The 18,686-nt window shown below is 34.8% G+C and overlaps 2 protein-coding genes across 3 annotated transcripts; both read left to right on the top strand.

Annotated features, from left to right (window-relative positions):
• Positions 1 to 7,415: 7,415 nt before the first annotated feature.
• Positions 7,416 to 9,514, top strand: LOC122307260 (scarecrow-like protein 15). Its single transcript, XM_043120026.1, has one exon. It carries the CDS (start codon positions 7,556 to 7,558, stop codon positions 9,200 to 9,202), a length of 1,647 nt encoding a protein of 548 aa, XP_042975960.1. The 5' UTR covers positions 7,416 to 7,555; the 3' UTR covers positions 9,203 to 9,514.
• A 2,271-nt stretch (positions 9,515 to 11,785) lies between these two features.
• Positions 11,786 to 16,833, top strand: LOC122307253 (HVA22-like protein k). 2 transcript variants are annotated; one of them, XM_043120013.1, is made up of 8 exons: positions 11,786 to 11,935; positions 13,190 to 13,248; positions 13,566 to 13,663; positions 14,499 to 14,550; positions 15,717 to 15,780; positions 15,940 to 16,035; positions 16,311 to 16,383; positions 16,467 to 16,833. In XM_043120013.1, exons 1-8 carry the CDS (start codon positions 11,906 to 11,908, stop codon positions 16,571 to 16,573), a joined length of 579 nt encoding a protein of 192 aa, XP_042975947.1. In that variant the 5' UTR covers positions 11,786 to 11,905; the 3' UTR covers positions 16,574 to 16,833. The 2 variants fall into 2 exon arrangements, with proteins under 2 accessions (XP_042975947.1, XP_042975942.1); XM_043120008.1 differs by lacking the exon at positions 11,786 to 11,935 and adding an exon at positions 12,062 to 12,109.
• Positions 16,834 to 18,686: the final 1,853 nt, after the last annotated feature.

Raw genomic sequence — 18,686 nt, 5'->3', positions numbered from 1 at the left:
TATAAATTATAATTATATAAAAGATAATATTATTATAATTTATAACATAAAATTTTAATTTTAAAAATGAAAATTTATTTGATCATATGTTTTAATCATAAAATATATATTAATAACATTTTATGGCCTAATAGATTCTCAATATATTCTTTTTGATAAATATATTAGTAAATTAGTAATACTATTAATGTATATTAATTACAACTTATATTTTATGGCCTAATACTAATAGTCTAATACTATATTACTATTAGTAACATATTTTAAGTCTATATATAAATTACTATATAAATCACTATACTAAATAATTATATATGAAATGATATAGTAATACTAATACTATCACTAACAATGATATAGTTATAATAAATTAAAATCACTATAAAAAAAATACAAATATATCGTTATTCTATTCACTATAATTAATATTAATATATATACTAATACTATTAAAATTGGATCAGAAAAAATAAAATTGAAAGTATCAGTTTAAGAGGATAATCAATGCGTAATTTATTTTAAAAAATATAAAATATATATTAATTTAGTCTCAAATTTTATCCAAAATGGAACAAAAGTGTACATGTTACACCTATACCTGCAACAATATATTGGAGATGCCTTGATTTGATGGAAGCCTAAATCACGGGTTCGGGACAAAAATCATGGCTGCTTTAGGGATTTGCCTTTCCAGGTACAAGTATTTAACTTGCAAAAATTGCTTATCAGTAGCCATTTCAAAGAATCTATTCAGAAAGTTGGTTTGGACAGTTTGTATTTGAAAGCCAACGAAGAAAAATGTCCTATTACAAAAAAAACTTTAGGAAAAAGTTCTTCATTAAATTTTATCATCACGTAAGGTACTGCTGTACTATGTTTTAAATTGTGTGATTACACAATTGAGATGAGATGAGATGAGATATTTTATTAAAAATTAAATAAAATATTATTATAATATAATTTTTTATTATTAATTTTGTTTAGAATTTGAAAAAGTTAAATTATTTATTATATTTTATATGAGAATTTTAAAAAAATTATAATGATTAAATGAGATGAGATGAGATGAGATAAGATAGTTTGGTATTTGGTATTCAAACCAAGCCTAACTTTTTGTTGAAATGATTAACTTCATAAATGATTTGAAATGCATTATTTTACAAATCCAAGATGAAGGGCTCGCTTAGAAACTTAGAGTATCTCAAAATTTTTTAAATAGTAGTGAAATAGTTTAAATTAAGATATTTTATTGAGTTTAGAAAAATGAAAGAAAATATTGAATAAGAATATTATAAAGTTAAAAAAAAATTTAATATAATTTTTATTTTGAAGTTCGTAAAAATTGTATTAATTTTTGTATTTAGATAATTATGAGGTAATGATTAGATTGAAAAAATTAATATTTAAAATTAAAAAGTGTTTTATATTTAAATAATATTTAAAAAACGAAGTTATGAAAAATTTTAAAAATTCTGTATCTCATCTTTACTACTCAAAATCCATCTCTAACGTACATGATGAGTTTGAAATTGCGTGTCTCATTTCTGTACTCAACCGTCCCCAAAGTTTAAGTAGCAATACTCAAAATCCACCTCTGGCCTGAAGATCAGTACTTTGAAAAACGGCCTGAAAAATCCTAATCAAGTGGAAAATCCGTGTCGGTCATGTTAGTTCAGGTGGGCACGAAAGACACCGCATAAATTTAACTGGTGATGATGAGATCAGTACTGAAAGTTGATAGATGAAAGAGTGGGGCCTGTGGATGAAGGAATCACATGATATAAAAAGAAATAACTCATGGTGGTGGTAAAGAAACTAATAATTGAATCAAGGGGTATTTTTCTTTCTTTTCTTTCTTTCTTTTTTCTTTTCTCCAAAGCAAAACCAACATATCCTAAAGATCCCCTTCATGTCAAGGAAGGATTTCACGTACAATTAAATAAACGATAGAAGATCCGCCACGGCCATTATACGTACCCAGATCGTATTTCCAACAGCTCCACTGGCTTTTCCTTTTGAGAAGTGGGGGGGAGACCCATTCATCTTTTTTTTTTGAATGCATGATATAAAGATGATCAGGAGAATCTCAACCCCTATTCATCTTTTGTATTCAACAAGCTTCCTCCCTCTATCCCCGCGTGCATTCAGTGTTTTCAGAGCCTTACTTGCTAAGTATTTGACGAATTTATAATTTATAAGTAAAATTCTCAGAGATCGAATACTTCATCATGATCGTGTCCTTGCCTTTGTACGTACGTGAAACACGAGTTTGAGTGATTATTAAAAATATTATTTAGTTACACAGTTTAGATGAGATGAATGAAATCATGTTTTGAATGGTAATAAATAAAATATTGTTATAATATAATTTTTTAATATTAATTTTATATTGAAATTTGAAAAAATTAAATTATTTATTATATTTTGTATGAGAATTTGAAAAAATTATAATGATTAGATGAAATGAAATGAGATAAGATTGTTTAATTTTTAGTAATCAATCTAGAAAATCATGTGTTCCTAAATATATTGTTGTTTAATTCGAAGATGCTAATTAGCATGCATGAATCCTTTGAAATTCTTATTCCAGTGTTTGGTTTTTTTCGTTTTTCATTGTAGTTTATATTATATGTTCTTGCTCTCCAAGTATGAACTAGAAACTTCTAATTAGGAACCCTAGCTACCGACATGACGCTCATGATCTATATTCTTTTTTTTATATTTACATTGATTATGTAACGTCATTTTTTTAAAGATGCTGCTCAATTAATTTTGTGACATAATCAAGATGAGATGCGATGAAAATTAAAAATTGAATAAAATATTATTATAATATTATTTTTATTTTGAGATTTGAAAAATTGAATTGTTTATTATATTCTATGTGGGAGTTTAAAAAAGTTGTAACGATTAGATGAGATGAGTTGAGATATTGATCTCTCAATCCAAACAAGTAAATGATTCCAATTGCACTGGTTCTAATAATTATTTATTAATCAATGTTATTCTTTTGCCTTTTGTTAAATCCTTGAATTTCATGCATGTAGCTAGCTAACTAGCTATATATATATCCTATTTGCTAAAGTATGTGATATTACAAAACTCATTATATATATATATATATATTTATATATATATATATATATATAATTCTTTTGCTAGAGTTAAGTATTTGATGGGTGATTTTTTCCCTTCAATTTTATCATCTTAACAACATGTTTCATCTCATCTACTCGCATGATCAAATTGGATGATCTAATTTTAAATTAGAAAGTATTAGACACATCATCGCATGTTCCGTACCCGACATCATTTAATGTTGTTCGTGTAGAATTTTCGAGCAATATTGATCCTATACAAGCATATAATATTGTGTCTGTCAATCTGCATCGGATGATCCAATTCTCGGTCAAACAATATAATTAGAAAAACGACTTCAATTGTCCATTCTCATTTAAGCTATAAGCATGATAACCTCTCTACTTTAATTTATTTCATCAAAATAATTCCTTAGCTAGCTTCAATATTAAATATTGATTCAAGGCTGCCAAACGTAGTCGCATTGGATACCTCATAAAGAACTAGTATAAAGAATGAATCATTTATAAACCATATATAACTATATAGAAAAGAGGGTATAAGAGAATAGAAAAAGGAAGTTGGTGATGAAACACATCATATCATGCATGCAGCTTGCTTTGATTGAGACATGAGTGCTGCTCGTCCGGCCATAAGAGGACCCAAAACATCTTTTTGCAGGTGCTCAAACTTTCCCAGCCCCTTGTTAAAGGCATCATACTGAACAACACATGATCTCAGCCATGGACACCTGCTCTTTCACTATCACCACTGTAGATCAAACGTCAAGCAACGAGAAACAGGATAATACTATAAGAAATTGTGATTTTTGAAGACTGAAGAAAAAGAAGGAAAAAATAAAAAAAGAAGAAGAAGAAAGGAGTACTCATCTTCTTTTCTATCTAATAAAGAGTTCATTATTGGGTATGCTTTTGGTAACGTCGGAAATGTCAAAAAGGCTATTAATCCTTTCCACTCCTTCGTACCACATGCAAGATTTATTTTTTTGTCGTAATCATGTTAGTAATATTCTTAGAGAAATAAAGTAATTACAATGTAGGGGTCAAGAGTATTATTTCTAACGATTTTTCAAACTAGTTTCTAAAATGCTACAAAATGAAAAAAATCTTGAGATTAAACTACAATAACTCGAAAATCATGAACTACTTAAAAAGAGTGGCAATTAGCTATGACTAATGCTAGATACCATTATCAATTGTGTAAATGCCGTACACTCATTTTGAAAAATAGTGAGATCTATTATTAAAAAATTAATTAATTTTTTCATGTGGGTCTTATATTTATTTACTTATTTCAAAATAAATGCGCGGTACTTACATACTCTATGATTGCAAATATAATTTTTCATGAAGTACTATGTAGTGATCATGTATTGCATTGGTTGGTAGGGTGCATGATAGCAACAAATATGGTGTTACATTGATGTAGCGGTGTATTTTTGGTTTAAAACGGATTGTTGTAGTAGTTCTCCATTCTTAGGATGTAGGAGATCATTACGAGCATGAGAGCACTTGATCTTAAGAAAAGCAGTAACATAAACGGATACAATAAATTAGATAAATTATAATTTTGTTAATTTTTAAGATATAATGTAAGTTTAGACGGTGACAGAATGTATATGATCGATTAAATCTTAAAGATCAAAGATCATAATCATATTGATTTAAGTGGTACTATGTGTGTTTATATATATACATATATATATATATATATAGCTTAAGCATGGTGGCTGCAAGACTCAAGCACTAAGCATTTGGTTGCATACATTGCTTTGAAAAGTACTTTGGGGTACTGTGATGTATGGTAATGGTGAAAACCAAAGGTACATATTGGTGTTGTTTTGGTCCAAAACAGAAATTGCATTGATAAGGAAAAAATGTGTAAATCTCAATCAAAATTGGCCTGTGAAAGGGGAAAAAATCGTCGATGTTGGTCTCTGCATAAATCCAGTCAGTTAGCCGGTATCATTAGTGGCGTGATGAGAGAGAGAATGGAGAGAAGTGAATGTCAACGATTGTGCCACTGTCGCGTCCACGTCGTGATGAGAGAGGGAGGTGTGATGATGTCGCGATGAGAGAGAGAGAGAGAGAGAGAGAGAGAGAGAGAGAGAGAGAGAGAGAGAGAGAGAGAGAGAGAGAGAGAGAGAAGAGGGAAGGGAGGCGAGGGGCTCAAGGCTTTATTCAAATCCTAATTCCAAACGACGTTGTTTGGTTTATTTTAAATCAAATGGTGCATTTCGTTTTAACTTTTTTTTCTAAACGGTATGTGTAAAACGACATCATTTCACTTAAAACCGTCTTCGTTTTATATAAAAAAATATATATATTATATCGGTTGGTTCGATGTTCAAATCCGGATTGAACTGGTCGGTATTGATTTCATCAAATTTTTACAACTTGCTAACCTTTTATCTATCGGTTCCTAATTTTGGCGGCCGGTTCCTATCAGTACTAGCCAATTCTATTGGTTCTTGTACATGCCTAATGTATGAATAAAAGAGGTGCAAAAGATAATAGATCAAATATTTTAAAATAACCAACCTTGATATATATAATTCATGATCATGAGAAGTTGAATTTTTTTTTGAAATTTTTAAAACAAAATTATGAATCCAAATGTATCTCTGAATTGATCATATGGAATTATTGGAAGCACCAAGAAAAAGAAAAAAGAGTAGCTCGGAGCTGGCTTTGAACGAAATTGTACACGTGTATTCTTATAGAAACGCAAAGGTGGGGTTGGGGATTAGCAAAATAGAGTGCCGGAGACAACGGTGGGATGTGGTTTCTTTGCTGTACGTAAAACTGGACGGACGGACAGATGGCTTTGTGAGTGACTGATAACAATAATAATGCTCCATCACCGGATTGGAACATATTCTCTCCCTTTTTTTTTATTTATTTTTCCTTAGTCTACCGTCGCCGCCAAATTAGGGCGAAGGTCCCCAAAAAAAAAGAAAGAAAAAAGAAGCCATTTCCTACGTGGGCGTGTTTTGTACGCGCTGACGCTAACTACCCTAGTTTTGTCTTGTGGAGGTATTGGTGTCGTTGCATGCAATCCATGCATGCATACCCGACAAAAGTAGCCACCAGTGGGTCCTACAGAAGGTCATCCTATTGGCCAATCAGGCCATACAACCTTCTCAATTTTGTAGGGCCTACGTGCTTTGATGGGTCACTTATCTCGTGCCAACAGGCCGATTTGTGCTTTCTTCCTTTCTTTCTTTTCTTTTTCTGGTGTGAACGTACGTTGGAGAGGATTCTTTAGCAACACGTACATGGGCTACTTTCTCTAACTCGTCAATTTCTCTAATTTCCGTGAAACTCTTCATCAGATATGATATCATATGATTGAAAATTATAAAGTACGCGTGGCGAAAGTTATTAGTAATTGAGTAAGAGTACTTACTAGTAAACTGGGTTTTACCTTGCTACCATGCATGCATGTGAATTGTCAAGCTGGAGAGGATACAACATTTGCCAATATTTCTTTGGTGAAGATGACCTAGTTAATTAAAGTAAGTTTAAAGTATAGTCTCCTCTCAAAGCACTTCATTATGGCACTTTCTCTAATCTTTTTTTTTAAAGGGAATAAGTAAAGGTGGGGGTGGTGGAGTTTTTTCTTTGGGTCTGTACAACTTTAGACACAAGTGGAAGGCGACAAAACAAACATAACTTTAACGCCACCAATTTGACTTGTTTGATCTCTTAATATTTCGGTTAAGAACATGATTGATTTGAACCTATAAGCGGTTGTCATGTAATGCTAGCTCTTTAAATTTTAGCCTTAGTTTCTTGGTTTAAATTAACGAGGGTTATTTTGTTTTGTTTTATATATAAACTAGGGTTCAACACTAGATGATACAATATACATACATACATACATAAATGTATGAAAAGAGAGAGAAAGAAGGAAGACTACTCACTCTCGCAAACGCATACACATCTTGATAAGATTATTGTCAAAATCGACAAACTTGGATTGTTTTAAGAGTAATTACCAAATTTTAAAAGGGTGCTCGACTGATCTGTATATATGGTTGTAATGCTTGCATAAAAGCAAGCCTAGTTGGGAGAGCAACTCTGTGATTGCATGGGCAGGTCGCAAGCTTAGAAAATAAAGGGAGAGAATCACAAAAAGCGAAAAAAAAAGCATAATTAGTGACTTGAATTAGAAGCTTCAAAGAGATAAAAAAAGAAAGAAAGAAAGAAATAAAGAAAGCAAGTAGTCCTCCGAGCGTGTCGAGCATGTCATGCATGTGTGAAACCATGTATATACATGATCTCCCCTCCCATACATACACACACGCAAAGATAAAAGGCAGCCATCATGACCTCTAAAAGTCCCTCTCCCATTTCTCACTTTGAAAAGGAAGCTCAGAGCGCAAGAAGTAGAGACATTTACGTACCTACAGCTCTCTCTGAGCTCCGTTTCTCACTTTTCGATATCCCTAGCGATGAGAGTTACCGTCAATCCTCCACAAACCAGCCAATCTCCAAACCCTAAACCGGTTCCTTGCAACAACAACACTGTCCGAAATATCGGCTTCCACGGCTCTGTCAATACTCCCAACCAGCTTTCCTACGAACCCACCTCGGTTCTTGACATACGTCGGAGCCCTAGCCCCGTCATCGAAAGACCAGCCTCTACTACCGAAAGCTCTGCCCTTAGGGACGTGTTGTCACGGCCAGAGGACCCGATAATTGATCAGTGGGACGATCATGTTTTGCATACTCTGGATTGGGATTCCATCATTAAGGAGTTGGGTTTACACGACGATCCTGCCCCTGCCTTGAAGAGTGTTATCCAGTTCAATCCATGTGAGCCTCATGTTCCTCACCTCCCGGAGCTCCCACAATCTCACCCGTTCGATCCCATTCACTTTGTTCAATCTGATTTCAATCTCTCTGAAGTTTATTCCGCTCACAATCTGGCCCACAGTCTGAATTCTGTTGATTTGGCACAAGATTTTCATCATTTCGGCCTCAACGGGTTTGAGATTGTAGAAGACCTTCTTCGCGCTGCTGATTGCTTTGACACCAACCAGTTGCAGCTCGCCCAAGCGATATTGGAGCGGCTCAATCCACGACTCCGATTACCAGTCGGAAAACCGCTCCAAAGAGCCGCGTTTTACTTCAAAGAAGCTTTCCAGACCCTCCTAACCACTGCAGGTTCGAACCGGACGCCTCGCCTCTCGTCTTGGTCCGAAATCGTCCAGTCCATCAGGACGTACAAGGCCTTCTCTAGTAACTCCCCCATCCCCCTCTTCTCTCACTTCACCACCAACCAAGCTCTCCTCGAAGCTCTTCATGGCTCAAACTTCATCCATGTCGTTGACTTCGACATTGGTTTTGGAGGTCAATACGCTTCCTTCATGAAAGAAATATCCGAGAGATCCACCGAGCCTTGCAAAGCCAATAACTCGCCGGTTCTTCGAATCACCGCTGTCGTGCCTGAAGAATATGCTGTCGAAAGTAGACTGATCAAAGAAAACCTCACCCAATTCGCTCATGAACTCAAAATCAGACTCCAGGTAGAATTCGTGCTCCTTCGCACCTTTGAAATGCTATCTTTCAAAGCCATCAAATTCATGGACGGCGAGAAAACCGCTCTTCTGTTATCTCCAACCATCTTTCGCCGTCTCGGGTCAACCAACAGCATCGCCACTTTTCTCAGTGACCTACGCCGAGTCTCGCCGAGCGTCGTCATATTTTCAGACAATGAGGGGTGGATGGAAGGCCCTGGAGTGGCGTCATTCCGACGGAACTTTGTGAACAGCCTTGAGTTCTACTCCTTGATGTTTGAGTCTCTGGATGCAGCCGTCGGCGGCGGTGATTGGGTCAAGAAAGTCGAGACGGTGTTGTTGCGACCGAGAATCGTTGCGGCGGTAGAAGCAGCCGGTAGGCGGGTGCCGCCATGGAGGGAGGTTTTCTGTGGGGCGGGAATGAGGGCGGTGCAACTGAGCCAGTTCGCTGACTTTCAAGCCGAGTGTCTGTTGGGAAAGGTACAGGTCAGAGGCTTCCACGTGGCTAAACGACAGGCCGAGTTGGTGCTTTGCTGGCACGACAGGCCCATGGTTGCCACTTCAGCTTGGAGGTGTTAGGCAGCGAAGCTAGGTTTAGGGAGGGGGGGTAATTAGTAGGAGTAATATGGATTCAACCGTAATTAGCCCCGACCATTATACCACATATGTTTCCTTACGTTTGTATTGTTGTTTGTGCTAGTGTCCTGTTGGAGAGCAGCAGGCGGCTTATATAATCCGAAGTGTCTGACTCTCTGTCTTTGTATCAGTACTGTTTGTCCTTAAGAATAGAAGCCCATCCAAAGAAATGGGTATCCGTTCAGGAAATCATGGAGGTATCATATATTAGGCAACCTGTACTTGGAATTATGTTACGTTCTGATCTTCTTCTCATTTTAACCTTTCTATATTCTTTCTCTGCATTTTTTTTATAAATTTTTATACGTCGCTGAATTGCCAATACCTTTGACCCATTTCTATTGCAAGTTGAGCACAAAATTAATCTTTTCATGCTGCCCTATATATAGGAGGTTATTCCTCGAGATTGGATGGGTTTCCACACAGTTTTTCTACGTTGAAGCCTAAAATTACTTGTGTCAAAAGATGACTTTGATGTCAGGGAATCTTGTACCAAAATCTATATAGTAATATCTATATATATATATATATATTAATGTTGCGTGATGTCTGCACTGCAGTCATTCAAAGAAAAAAAGAGAGTAAAAAGTAGGATGATTAAAGATGATAAATTCAGCATGGAAGAAAAACATTTCTCGTATACTTGTTATATATGAAGATACTCTCCTGTAAAGATATATTATATGTTTTAGTAGAATATCGTGTCACGACTCCCAATCCAGTTCTGCATCATCATCCTGTTTATACTCATTGACTTATACATTAGCAATGAAACGAGCAATGTTCTTGGTGATCTTGACTGCTTATGAAGTTTTGGGCTATAAACTTCATTTCTAGCTCGTTGTTAAATCCGCACGTACTTCCATGAACAAAAGCAGATGATCCGTGGCATTTAAGACTGAATTTTTTAAAGTTATTTTCCAATCATACAACAACAATGTGGTATTAGATGGATCAGTTAAATTGCATATTGAGATTTTTTTACAAATTTTTGTCAGAATTTATAGAGTGATATATGTAAAATGCACACATCATGTTTATATCTCTCTCAGAGCATTCCCAATGATGCTTTATAATACAATTTTCTTTAAAATATAAAAAAAATTCTCACAAAAATGTCTTCTAATAAATTTTGTATTCCATTTTTATTTTACACTCTGTTACAGAAACCGCTAGATGTGGAGGGAGCTGTGTATCATTGTAAACATTTTAAATTAATCTCTCTCTCTCTCTCTCTGGGTGTTGATTTTCCCTCTTTCTTCAAAAGGCATATATTTTTCATTGAGGAATGCTACACATCATCCCACACCACACACTTTATATATTAAAATATTATTTTTTATTTTTTTATTTTTTATTTCATTTTATTCTTATTAAACTAATTAAATTATTTTATTTATCATCTACATACTACATATTTATTATAGAAAAAATGAAAAAAAAATTAAAATAAGTATGGTGTGTGAAGTGTGAGGATGACAAGAAGAATTTTCCTTTTTTATTTGAGAGGCTCGATCTCTCTCGTGGGATGCTCCCATGCTTTCTTCTTTGTGTGTGCCAAAGACAAACTAAAAGTTGAATTAATCTTTTTTTTTTCATTATATAATCTCTTCCTTTTATTTTTTGAATTAATTTATATTTTGGTTTAAATTTGTCTTAATTTAAAATAAAACATAATTATATTACATTGTATATATGAAGATATTACAAATATAAAAAGATATGAGGATATTATTAGTAGTTAGAGAAAATATTTGAAATGAATATAAAATATTAAAAAGTATAATAGTTAAATGATATGAAGAAAAAATAGATAAGTTGATATATAGTATATTATAAAAATTAATATGTAAAATAGTAAAAATGAGTTTTGATGATATATTTTAAAAGATAGAATGAATAATCCAATGAAAATGTTCTAAGTTTCGTAAAAGAATTATGTTGTCTACCACACTTATCTCGCTTATGTTGATATTCCCCAATCAACCATTATATATAGTTTTGTTTTTGGATAATAACATATACAATCTTAAAGTGTGTAGTTCCCGTATACTACATTTGAGAAAAAGCAGCTAGGGGTTATTATTAAAAAATAATTTTTTCATATAAATCTCATATTTATTTATTTTTTAATAGAAATAAATGAAAACTATATACTTTAAAATTGTAAATATCATTTCTCTCTATTTTTTAATAAAACATTATGTCAATGAAATGATGTGCCGTACATATGAAGTAGATCTAACAAACGGATTACATAAAAGTGATTCTACAAACTGACATAACTTAATATGATTCGTCAGATTGTAAAGTTATTTTTATTATAAAATAAATCTAACATATTACATAAATCTATGTTAATATATAAATTTATTTTTATATAATTTTTTTATCCCTGCAATACTCATTTTTTATTTAAAAAATAAAAAATTCAAGCATGCTTTAAGAAATGGGCTCAACAGGTTGGTCAATGAAACATTAATAACCCAAAAGAATACTACGAGAAAAGCCCAGACTGACTTGTTCGACTATTACTTTCCAAAATCCAAATGGAGTCTGACGATACAGTTTCTTCTCCAGTTCCGATTAGGATTATTATTTAAAGGAGTTGCACAAAAGAATGATTAGGCAATCGGAACGGCAGAAATGGCTCTTCTGGGACCCAACGTAAGCGAGGTAGGAATCATCTTTCTCCGTCTGTTTCGATGCGTGTTCTTCTTCGCTCCTTCCGGCTAAGGTTTTCTCGATCTTTCTCTGTTAGAGTGTGGGCCCAATTTGGGACTGGAGTGTTTACTTGTTTCGATCCTGAAAATTTCCATGATCGCCACTCTTAGGAACCTGCAAAATTCGGTAGGAGTTCATGTTATGGAGGTTTAACATTGTGGAAAGAATATTTACAAATTGGCAAGTGAGGGCTTAGAGACTTGAATTGTTTTTTTTTTTTTTTGGACTTTTGATAGTCTTTCTGCTTGGTTTTGATACATGAAGTAATTCCTAGAATTCATATTATTGAATTGGCTACATATGTTTACGGAGTGAAGTATAATACATGAGATCAGGAGTATTTAGATCAGGGCTGTGCTTTTTAGTGAACGGTAGAATATTGCAGAAAGTACCAGCAGATCAAGAGTTTTGTATCAGATATAGGAAGAAACATGTAATTATCTGATACAAAGAGAAGCAATAAAATTATTATGAGAGATTGTAATGATCTTTTGTATAACCAGTATTATCTCTATGTTATCTAAAGCTGACGTATGAGATTGTATTACTGAGTTATATAAATTAGGTCTTGTTGTTTTATTTCATTTCATTTCAGAGTAATATGATGTTCACTGGCACTTTCGGACGTGGTGGTCTTAGTTTGGATATGAAACTATATAAATTTTTGTTGATCTTCTAAGTGTGAGAAAATAGTTTTTCCCGGATGGGTGTTGGTAGTGTAAGAGGGATGATTCAGTTAATGTTTTTTTTACACTATTTATGTATTGGCTTGGAATCTATAGGTGTTTGTTATTTTTGCTTTACATATTGGGGATGAGTTGGGTAATGTCACTCCTTTTGTGTGGGTGAACTGGGGTGTTTTGAAAGATAGAGTAGAAAAAACTTGGAGGGTCTGAAGTGTTTTGCTTTGGGTTAAAGCATATAAGCAAGCATCTTCTTGAGATTTTTCTAGAATTGATTTAAGTTGTGAGAGGGCTTTGTTTTCCGGAACCTTTCTTTATATGCCATGTCTATTTCCATTTATGTTTATTCTCATCAAATTATTAATTTGTAGTGAAGTAACTGGTACTATCATTAAACAACTTATCAAAAAAAAAAAAAAAACTGGTATTATCATTAAACTTGTTATTCTGTATCATAGAGTATTAGAACTACTTTTTCTAACAGATACAGGATTAAAATGACGTTAAATAATATTTCATGCAGGTGGGTTTGCGGTTGCTTCTTTGTCCTCTCGGTTCTAATATTGTAATACGGACAGCTTGGTGAGCTTGATCAATGTTGCTTTGCTTATTATTATTGAATGCCTTTGTTGCATCTCCTTGCTTGATTTATTTTTCATTTTTAAGCTAGACTCTTTGGCATGCAATAGCACCTTGAAGATTCTTTTGGAGGTCTTTTTGGACTTTAAAATATGTATTCACCTGGCAAAAGTCTGGCCTAAAAAGGCCATGTTTCATCATCCAAGATTTGATCTTACTCTTTAACAACTCAGTGCTGATATGTGCTCTTTCCTCTACAAAAGAAAAGCAAAATACTCTTTTTTGGCATGTAATTGGAATTTAGTCTTCTGCTTGTGCAGCTGTTCTGTTGGGATTGCTTTACCTGTGTACTCTACATTCAAGGCAATTGAAAGGAAAGATCAAAATGAGCAACAAAGGTTGCTTTTATATTGGGCAGGTTGAGTTTTCAGATTTTGTCAATGTTCTGACTGTAGTCCATCTGTGTTATAAAGTTTGAATATTATGTTTGTATTGCACTTTTTCTCTTAAACTTGATTCTTAGTTATTGTGTCCTATAGTGGCTAATTTTCATGGTCGGACTGCTGGCCATTTTCTTAATGTTTTAAGTTAGTGTTATGGCCCAGAATGTTTCTAGTTTAGATGCTGTGCGAGTAGGCTCAAAGGCTTTTAGAGGTTTGGGAAAGCCAAATGGGGTAAGGGTCAACTCTAATTTGTAAAACACCCCTTTTCATTGTAGGCCCAATGTTATCGTTTTGGGAACCAATGAAAGCCTTTTTTTCTCCAATTTTCAGTTTTGTAAGGCAGGAGATGGAAGGAGTAGATTGAATTTCCTAAAAGGCTAGGGTTAAACTTTGTCACATTCCTGAATAAGAGTTATGAAAATCTACATATATGAACCCTGATTAGGTTGAATGGACAAAAGAAAGCTTTTCAGTAGCTAGCTCCATGCCACATGGTTTGAGCTGCATAATGGATAAGGAGGTAAATCATCAAGGTTTTTTTGTGACAAGAATTGAAATTGAAGAGTCAACCAAGGAGCCATTATTTCATGATAGTTTTTGTGGTACTCTTGAGTTGATGGAAAAGAGCCACACAACAATAACCACTCTTGGTGACTTAAATGTGCATTTTTTCTTTTCTGGTATGGGACAGGTACAAGTTACCTAGATGATATTATTTGTCGTGGTTCCTGAAATTTTTGAAGTACATGACCGCTAGCCTCTACATGCAACTACTCTGATCCAGTTCATGTCTGATTTGAATGATTGCAGCTTATGGATCTTTCAGCATTGTGGAAGTCTTTTCTGACAAGCTTCTTTCTTGGTATATATGAACCCCATTTTATCTGATCATAACCGAAATTGGTTATATTAGACATGCTGTGCCCTTAAGAGACCCTGTACGAGAGGTCTAGGTGTTGGTTGGTATAATCAATGTGATAATTACTTGATGGTATCTTATTTACATTCCTCCCATGTTTACCCAGCTTTTAAATACTTGTAGATTCAAGCAATTTTTTTCTCTCTTTTGATTTTGGTGATTAGATTGGTTAGGTTACAAGTTATGAGTAACATCAGTTATCTAAGTTAATCAAAAAACATTTTGAAAAATTAAAATATTGTCTCATGCGTGAGCTGAAGCTCAAATTGCACTTCCTTTCCAATTAGAGTGGTCTGGAGGGTAAGTTCAAGATCTACTTGATGGGGTGTGTTCGTTTCCAATGTGGAGACAATTTATCTCCAGAATGCTTTGTGCTCTGGTCAGCTTTTTATACAATTGAGCATTACAAAATCTGTTTGGCAAATGGTGATAGCTCACAAATACGTTAAATCTCCTGTTCCCTTCTACTGCACCTCTTTAGTTGCATGCTTTATATATGTTGGGCAGCCCTTTCTTCAATTACTTGTGAATCTTTTTTGGTTGGTAGGTAGCAAATGGAAATTAAATAATCATGGACCCTCCCTAACATTACTACATGAAAATCAGACCATTTCACAAGGAAGATGTCCTGAAGGGAACTCAAGAAATATTACTATAGTCATCTTCTGACACAAAATTGGCATGTAGTCACCATACTTGTGAATCTTATGATAAGAAAGCAGTTGGACCCTACCAATCAAATTGTTTATGAAAACTCAGGCTGGCAGATTGAAAAATTCTTGTTGGCAAAATTGATGACAGAAAATGTTCTTGAACTCTATTGACTATTTCATGTGATTCATTAACAGCGGACAAAGTGATTCAAATCTTATCCAAATCTCGAGTAAAGATGACTACTCGTATGAGTTTCTTGAAAGACGCATTTATTGTATGGATGCATGTGAACTTGATAAGTTTCCTGATTTTGTTCAAATGAATTTGAGCTCAAATGGCACTTTATGGCCTTGTAAGAACAAGGTGAATGGTGATGTTGAGGGTTCAAAACTCACTGGGTGCTTGTAACCAGTCGAAGAAAGAAAAAATTTCCTTATATTTTTCATCCTGTGCAGGTTTCCTTTGTACTACCACGTGAAGTTTGCATTTCTTGTTTGGCTTCAACTTCCATCCACAGATGTGAGTTTAATTAAGCTTATGCTTCTTTCGAGTATGTGTCAAGTTCTGAGAAGAAGTTGTGTTTTGCTTCTAACAATGATTTGTACCCCTTGACTGTAGCTTGCTAAGTTTTTGATGCGAATAAACTCATAGTTTGAATTGACTGCTTGCTTTCACCAGGGGGCCAAGCAATTATACATGAACCACCTACGACCATTCTTCTTGCGGCATCAAGTTAGAATTGATCAAATTATGGGTATTGCATATGGTGAAATGGTATGTCTTTGAAGTCTTCGTATATTTTGGTATATATTGTGCGAATGTGTAAATGTAAGGTATTTATGTAACTTCGCAGATTAGAAATTAGTGTTAACTTAGGTTGAGTACCTGTAATATATTGGGATAACTGAGGTGCATTTACTCGATGCATATTTACCCTGGTTGATAGTACGCTTGAAGTTTTTTTTTAATTGAACTTAAAAAATTGGTGTGCTGACTGTTATATATGAAATGCTGATTTAGCAAGGTTCTCTGGTTATCTAAATTTTCAGCTTAAACTTATAAGCGCACATCAAACTGAAATTCAATTCGCTAGGAATGTGTTTGTGAAGATTATGGGGGCAGGTGAGGACTGGTTGACAGTGCTTTCAGTCGCTTGACAAGCTTTATCTTTTCAAATTCTAATTGTTTTACTTCTCTTGGACCAGCGGACCAAATGTTAAGAGGGGCTATGAAGCCCGATCAACCTCGACAGAACACTGCAATTGAAGGCCCGTTAAGATCCCCAGATACCCACTCAGATCATAACGATTGATTCCTCTTGTAAGTTTGCATACAACTGAATCATTTTTCCTTGCCGATGAATATAGTCAGCTTGTAGCTGTTATCACTCTTTTTCATTTCCTTGTAAGATGAAGGACCCTTTGCTGTATCTTATCCAGGGGATAGGTGGTATTAGTCTTTGAATGTAAATATTCGGCCATACATGTGGACCTTTAGCGTACATGCGGTTGATTAAAACTCGTATCTATTTGTTTTACCCTGTAATAACACTTCATTTTGTTTTTGTTTTTATTTCTTTTGTGGTATGTACTAAGAACATCTTGATGATTATGGAAGTAAGAAAATAAAATTTTAGTGCATCCTCTGTTAGGAATTCAGTCTCATGCTTTCAAATGACATTTTTCATGGTCCATTGGCCCACTGGTATAGCCTCCGGAGGAAATGAGCGGAAGAATCTCCACTTAATGCAATGCTTTCATTGCCTTGAGTCAGACCGCATGTTGATTCGCGTTATTTATTTATTTATTTTTTTGAAGTTTAAATCATTTCCAATCTATTGAACCAAAGAAGAGATGCAAGAAGGAATATCCTCCTAAGTTACAATGAAATCATCAATGGAAAGAGCATCTTTTGCTAACAAGTGAGCCATACAATTGCCATTTCTCTTAACATGAGAAGTCTCCCACAAAGTTCTTAATTAACGTTTTGCTTCACAAGCAAACATACTAGCACTATTGCTACCATTGGAGTCCCTTCTAATGGCATTGACAACTTGTAGGGAGTCCCCCTTGAGGATCACTTGTGATAGGCTAATGTCCAAACCAAATTGCATAGCTATTAGAGCTCCAAAGGCCTCTGTAAGTAAGGGGTTAGGGAAGAGATGTTTCTTTGTCCTCAGTGTAGCAATGATCTGACCTGCATTATCCCTAATTGCCACTCCTACTCCAGTAACACCTTGTGCCGTATTCACAGCACTATCTCAATTCATCTTGAGCCAGCGGGAGGGAGGAGCCTGCCAAGCCTCTAGAGAGACACAAGCCTTGCTTGCTCGTAATGCTCTACTAGTGTCCTCCTCATTCAGTAGATCGAGGGTATCTCTAGCTTCCTTAATAATATCATTAGGATGAGCAAATTCTCCCTTAAAAATGAAGTTGTTCATTCTCCACCATATTTTCCTGGCAACCACAACAAATTCTTGGATTATCTGACTGTCCATGGACCTGAGTAAGCCTTCAAACAGTTGCAACATAGACATATGTGGGAGGCAACATTTTTGTAATCTTTTAGAGCATTGACTCCACACGTCCCTTGCAGACTCACATCTCCACATAGCATGAGTTAAGTCTTCTTCCTCCCTGTAGTAGATAGGACAGAGAGATTGATCTACCACTCTCTTCTTGAACATGTTTGATTAAAGGTGAAAACCCTACTTCGGAGAGGTTTTTGGGCAAAAGCGACACCGACTGACGAGAGGAGAAACAGAGGAGCAATCGATTGTAACCAGTCGATAGGGAGGAGAGAAACCGACAGAATCGACCTTGGTGGTTCTTTGACTGTTCTTGATTCCTTCCTAGCGGCGATGGTCCTCTGATAGAGTAGAGAGAGAGAGAGTTGCAGATGAGAGAGAGAGGGCGAGAGAAATAGCGAATGAATTGGTGGAAGAAAAAAGGTGAAGAAGACGATATAAATTCAGAATGACGCTGTTTAGTTTCACTTTTTTTTTTTTTCCTTCCATACATAATGAATAAAATGACGCCGTTGGATTTAATATCAACGACGTTGTTTCAGGTATGTTTTAAACACAACTCCAGTCATAAAACAACTTTGTTCTACTTAAACTTAAGTGGGATAATGTCATTTCACATAGGTATAATATAAAAAAAAAATAAGGGTATATGTAATCGGCCGGTTCAGCAGTTTGAATTAGCCTTAAATCGCAACCAAACAAACTGCAACCAAACCGATGTCAGTCTATTTTGTTAAAACGTTGTCGTCCACCGACCTGTTACTTGTTGGTTTCGGCCGGTCTGTGTCGGTCTCGGCCGGTGTTGCAGTTTTTTGTACACCTCTAGGTTTGATTGAGTAGGAAGGGCCTCTATGCAGGCTCTCCATAAGAAGACTTTCACCCCTGGCTGCACTTTAAT

The sequence above is a fragment of the Carya illinoinensis genome, chromosome 1, assembly GCF_018687715.1.
Source record: "Carya illinoinensis cultivar Pawnee chromosome 1, C.illinoinensisPawnee_v1, whole genome shotgun sequence".
Lineage (NCBI taxonomy): Eukaryota > Viridiplantae > Streptophyta > Magnoliopsida > Fagales > Juglandaceae > Carya > Carya illinoinensis.
The sequence above is the reverse complement of the archived record's forward strand: the minus strand, read 5'-3'. Positions and strand labels throughout refer to the sequence as shown.

Coding starts and splice junctions, on each gene's coding strand:
- LOC122307260 (XM_043120026.1), top strand. CDS start 7,556: ATGAGAGTTACCGTCAATCCTCCACAAACCAGCCAATCTCCAAACCCT.
- LOC122307253 (XM_043120008.1), top strand. CDS start 12,077: ATGATCGCCACTCTTAGGAACCTGCAAAATTCG. Junction 13,249..13,565: donor ATTGTAATACGGACAGCTTG/GTGAGCTTGATC, acceptor CTGCTTGTGCAG/CTGTTCTGTTGGGATTGCTT. Junction 16,384..16,466: donor TGTGAAGATTATGGGGGCAG/GTGAGGACTGGT, acceptor CTCTTGGACCAG/CGGACCAAATGTTAAGAGGG.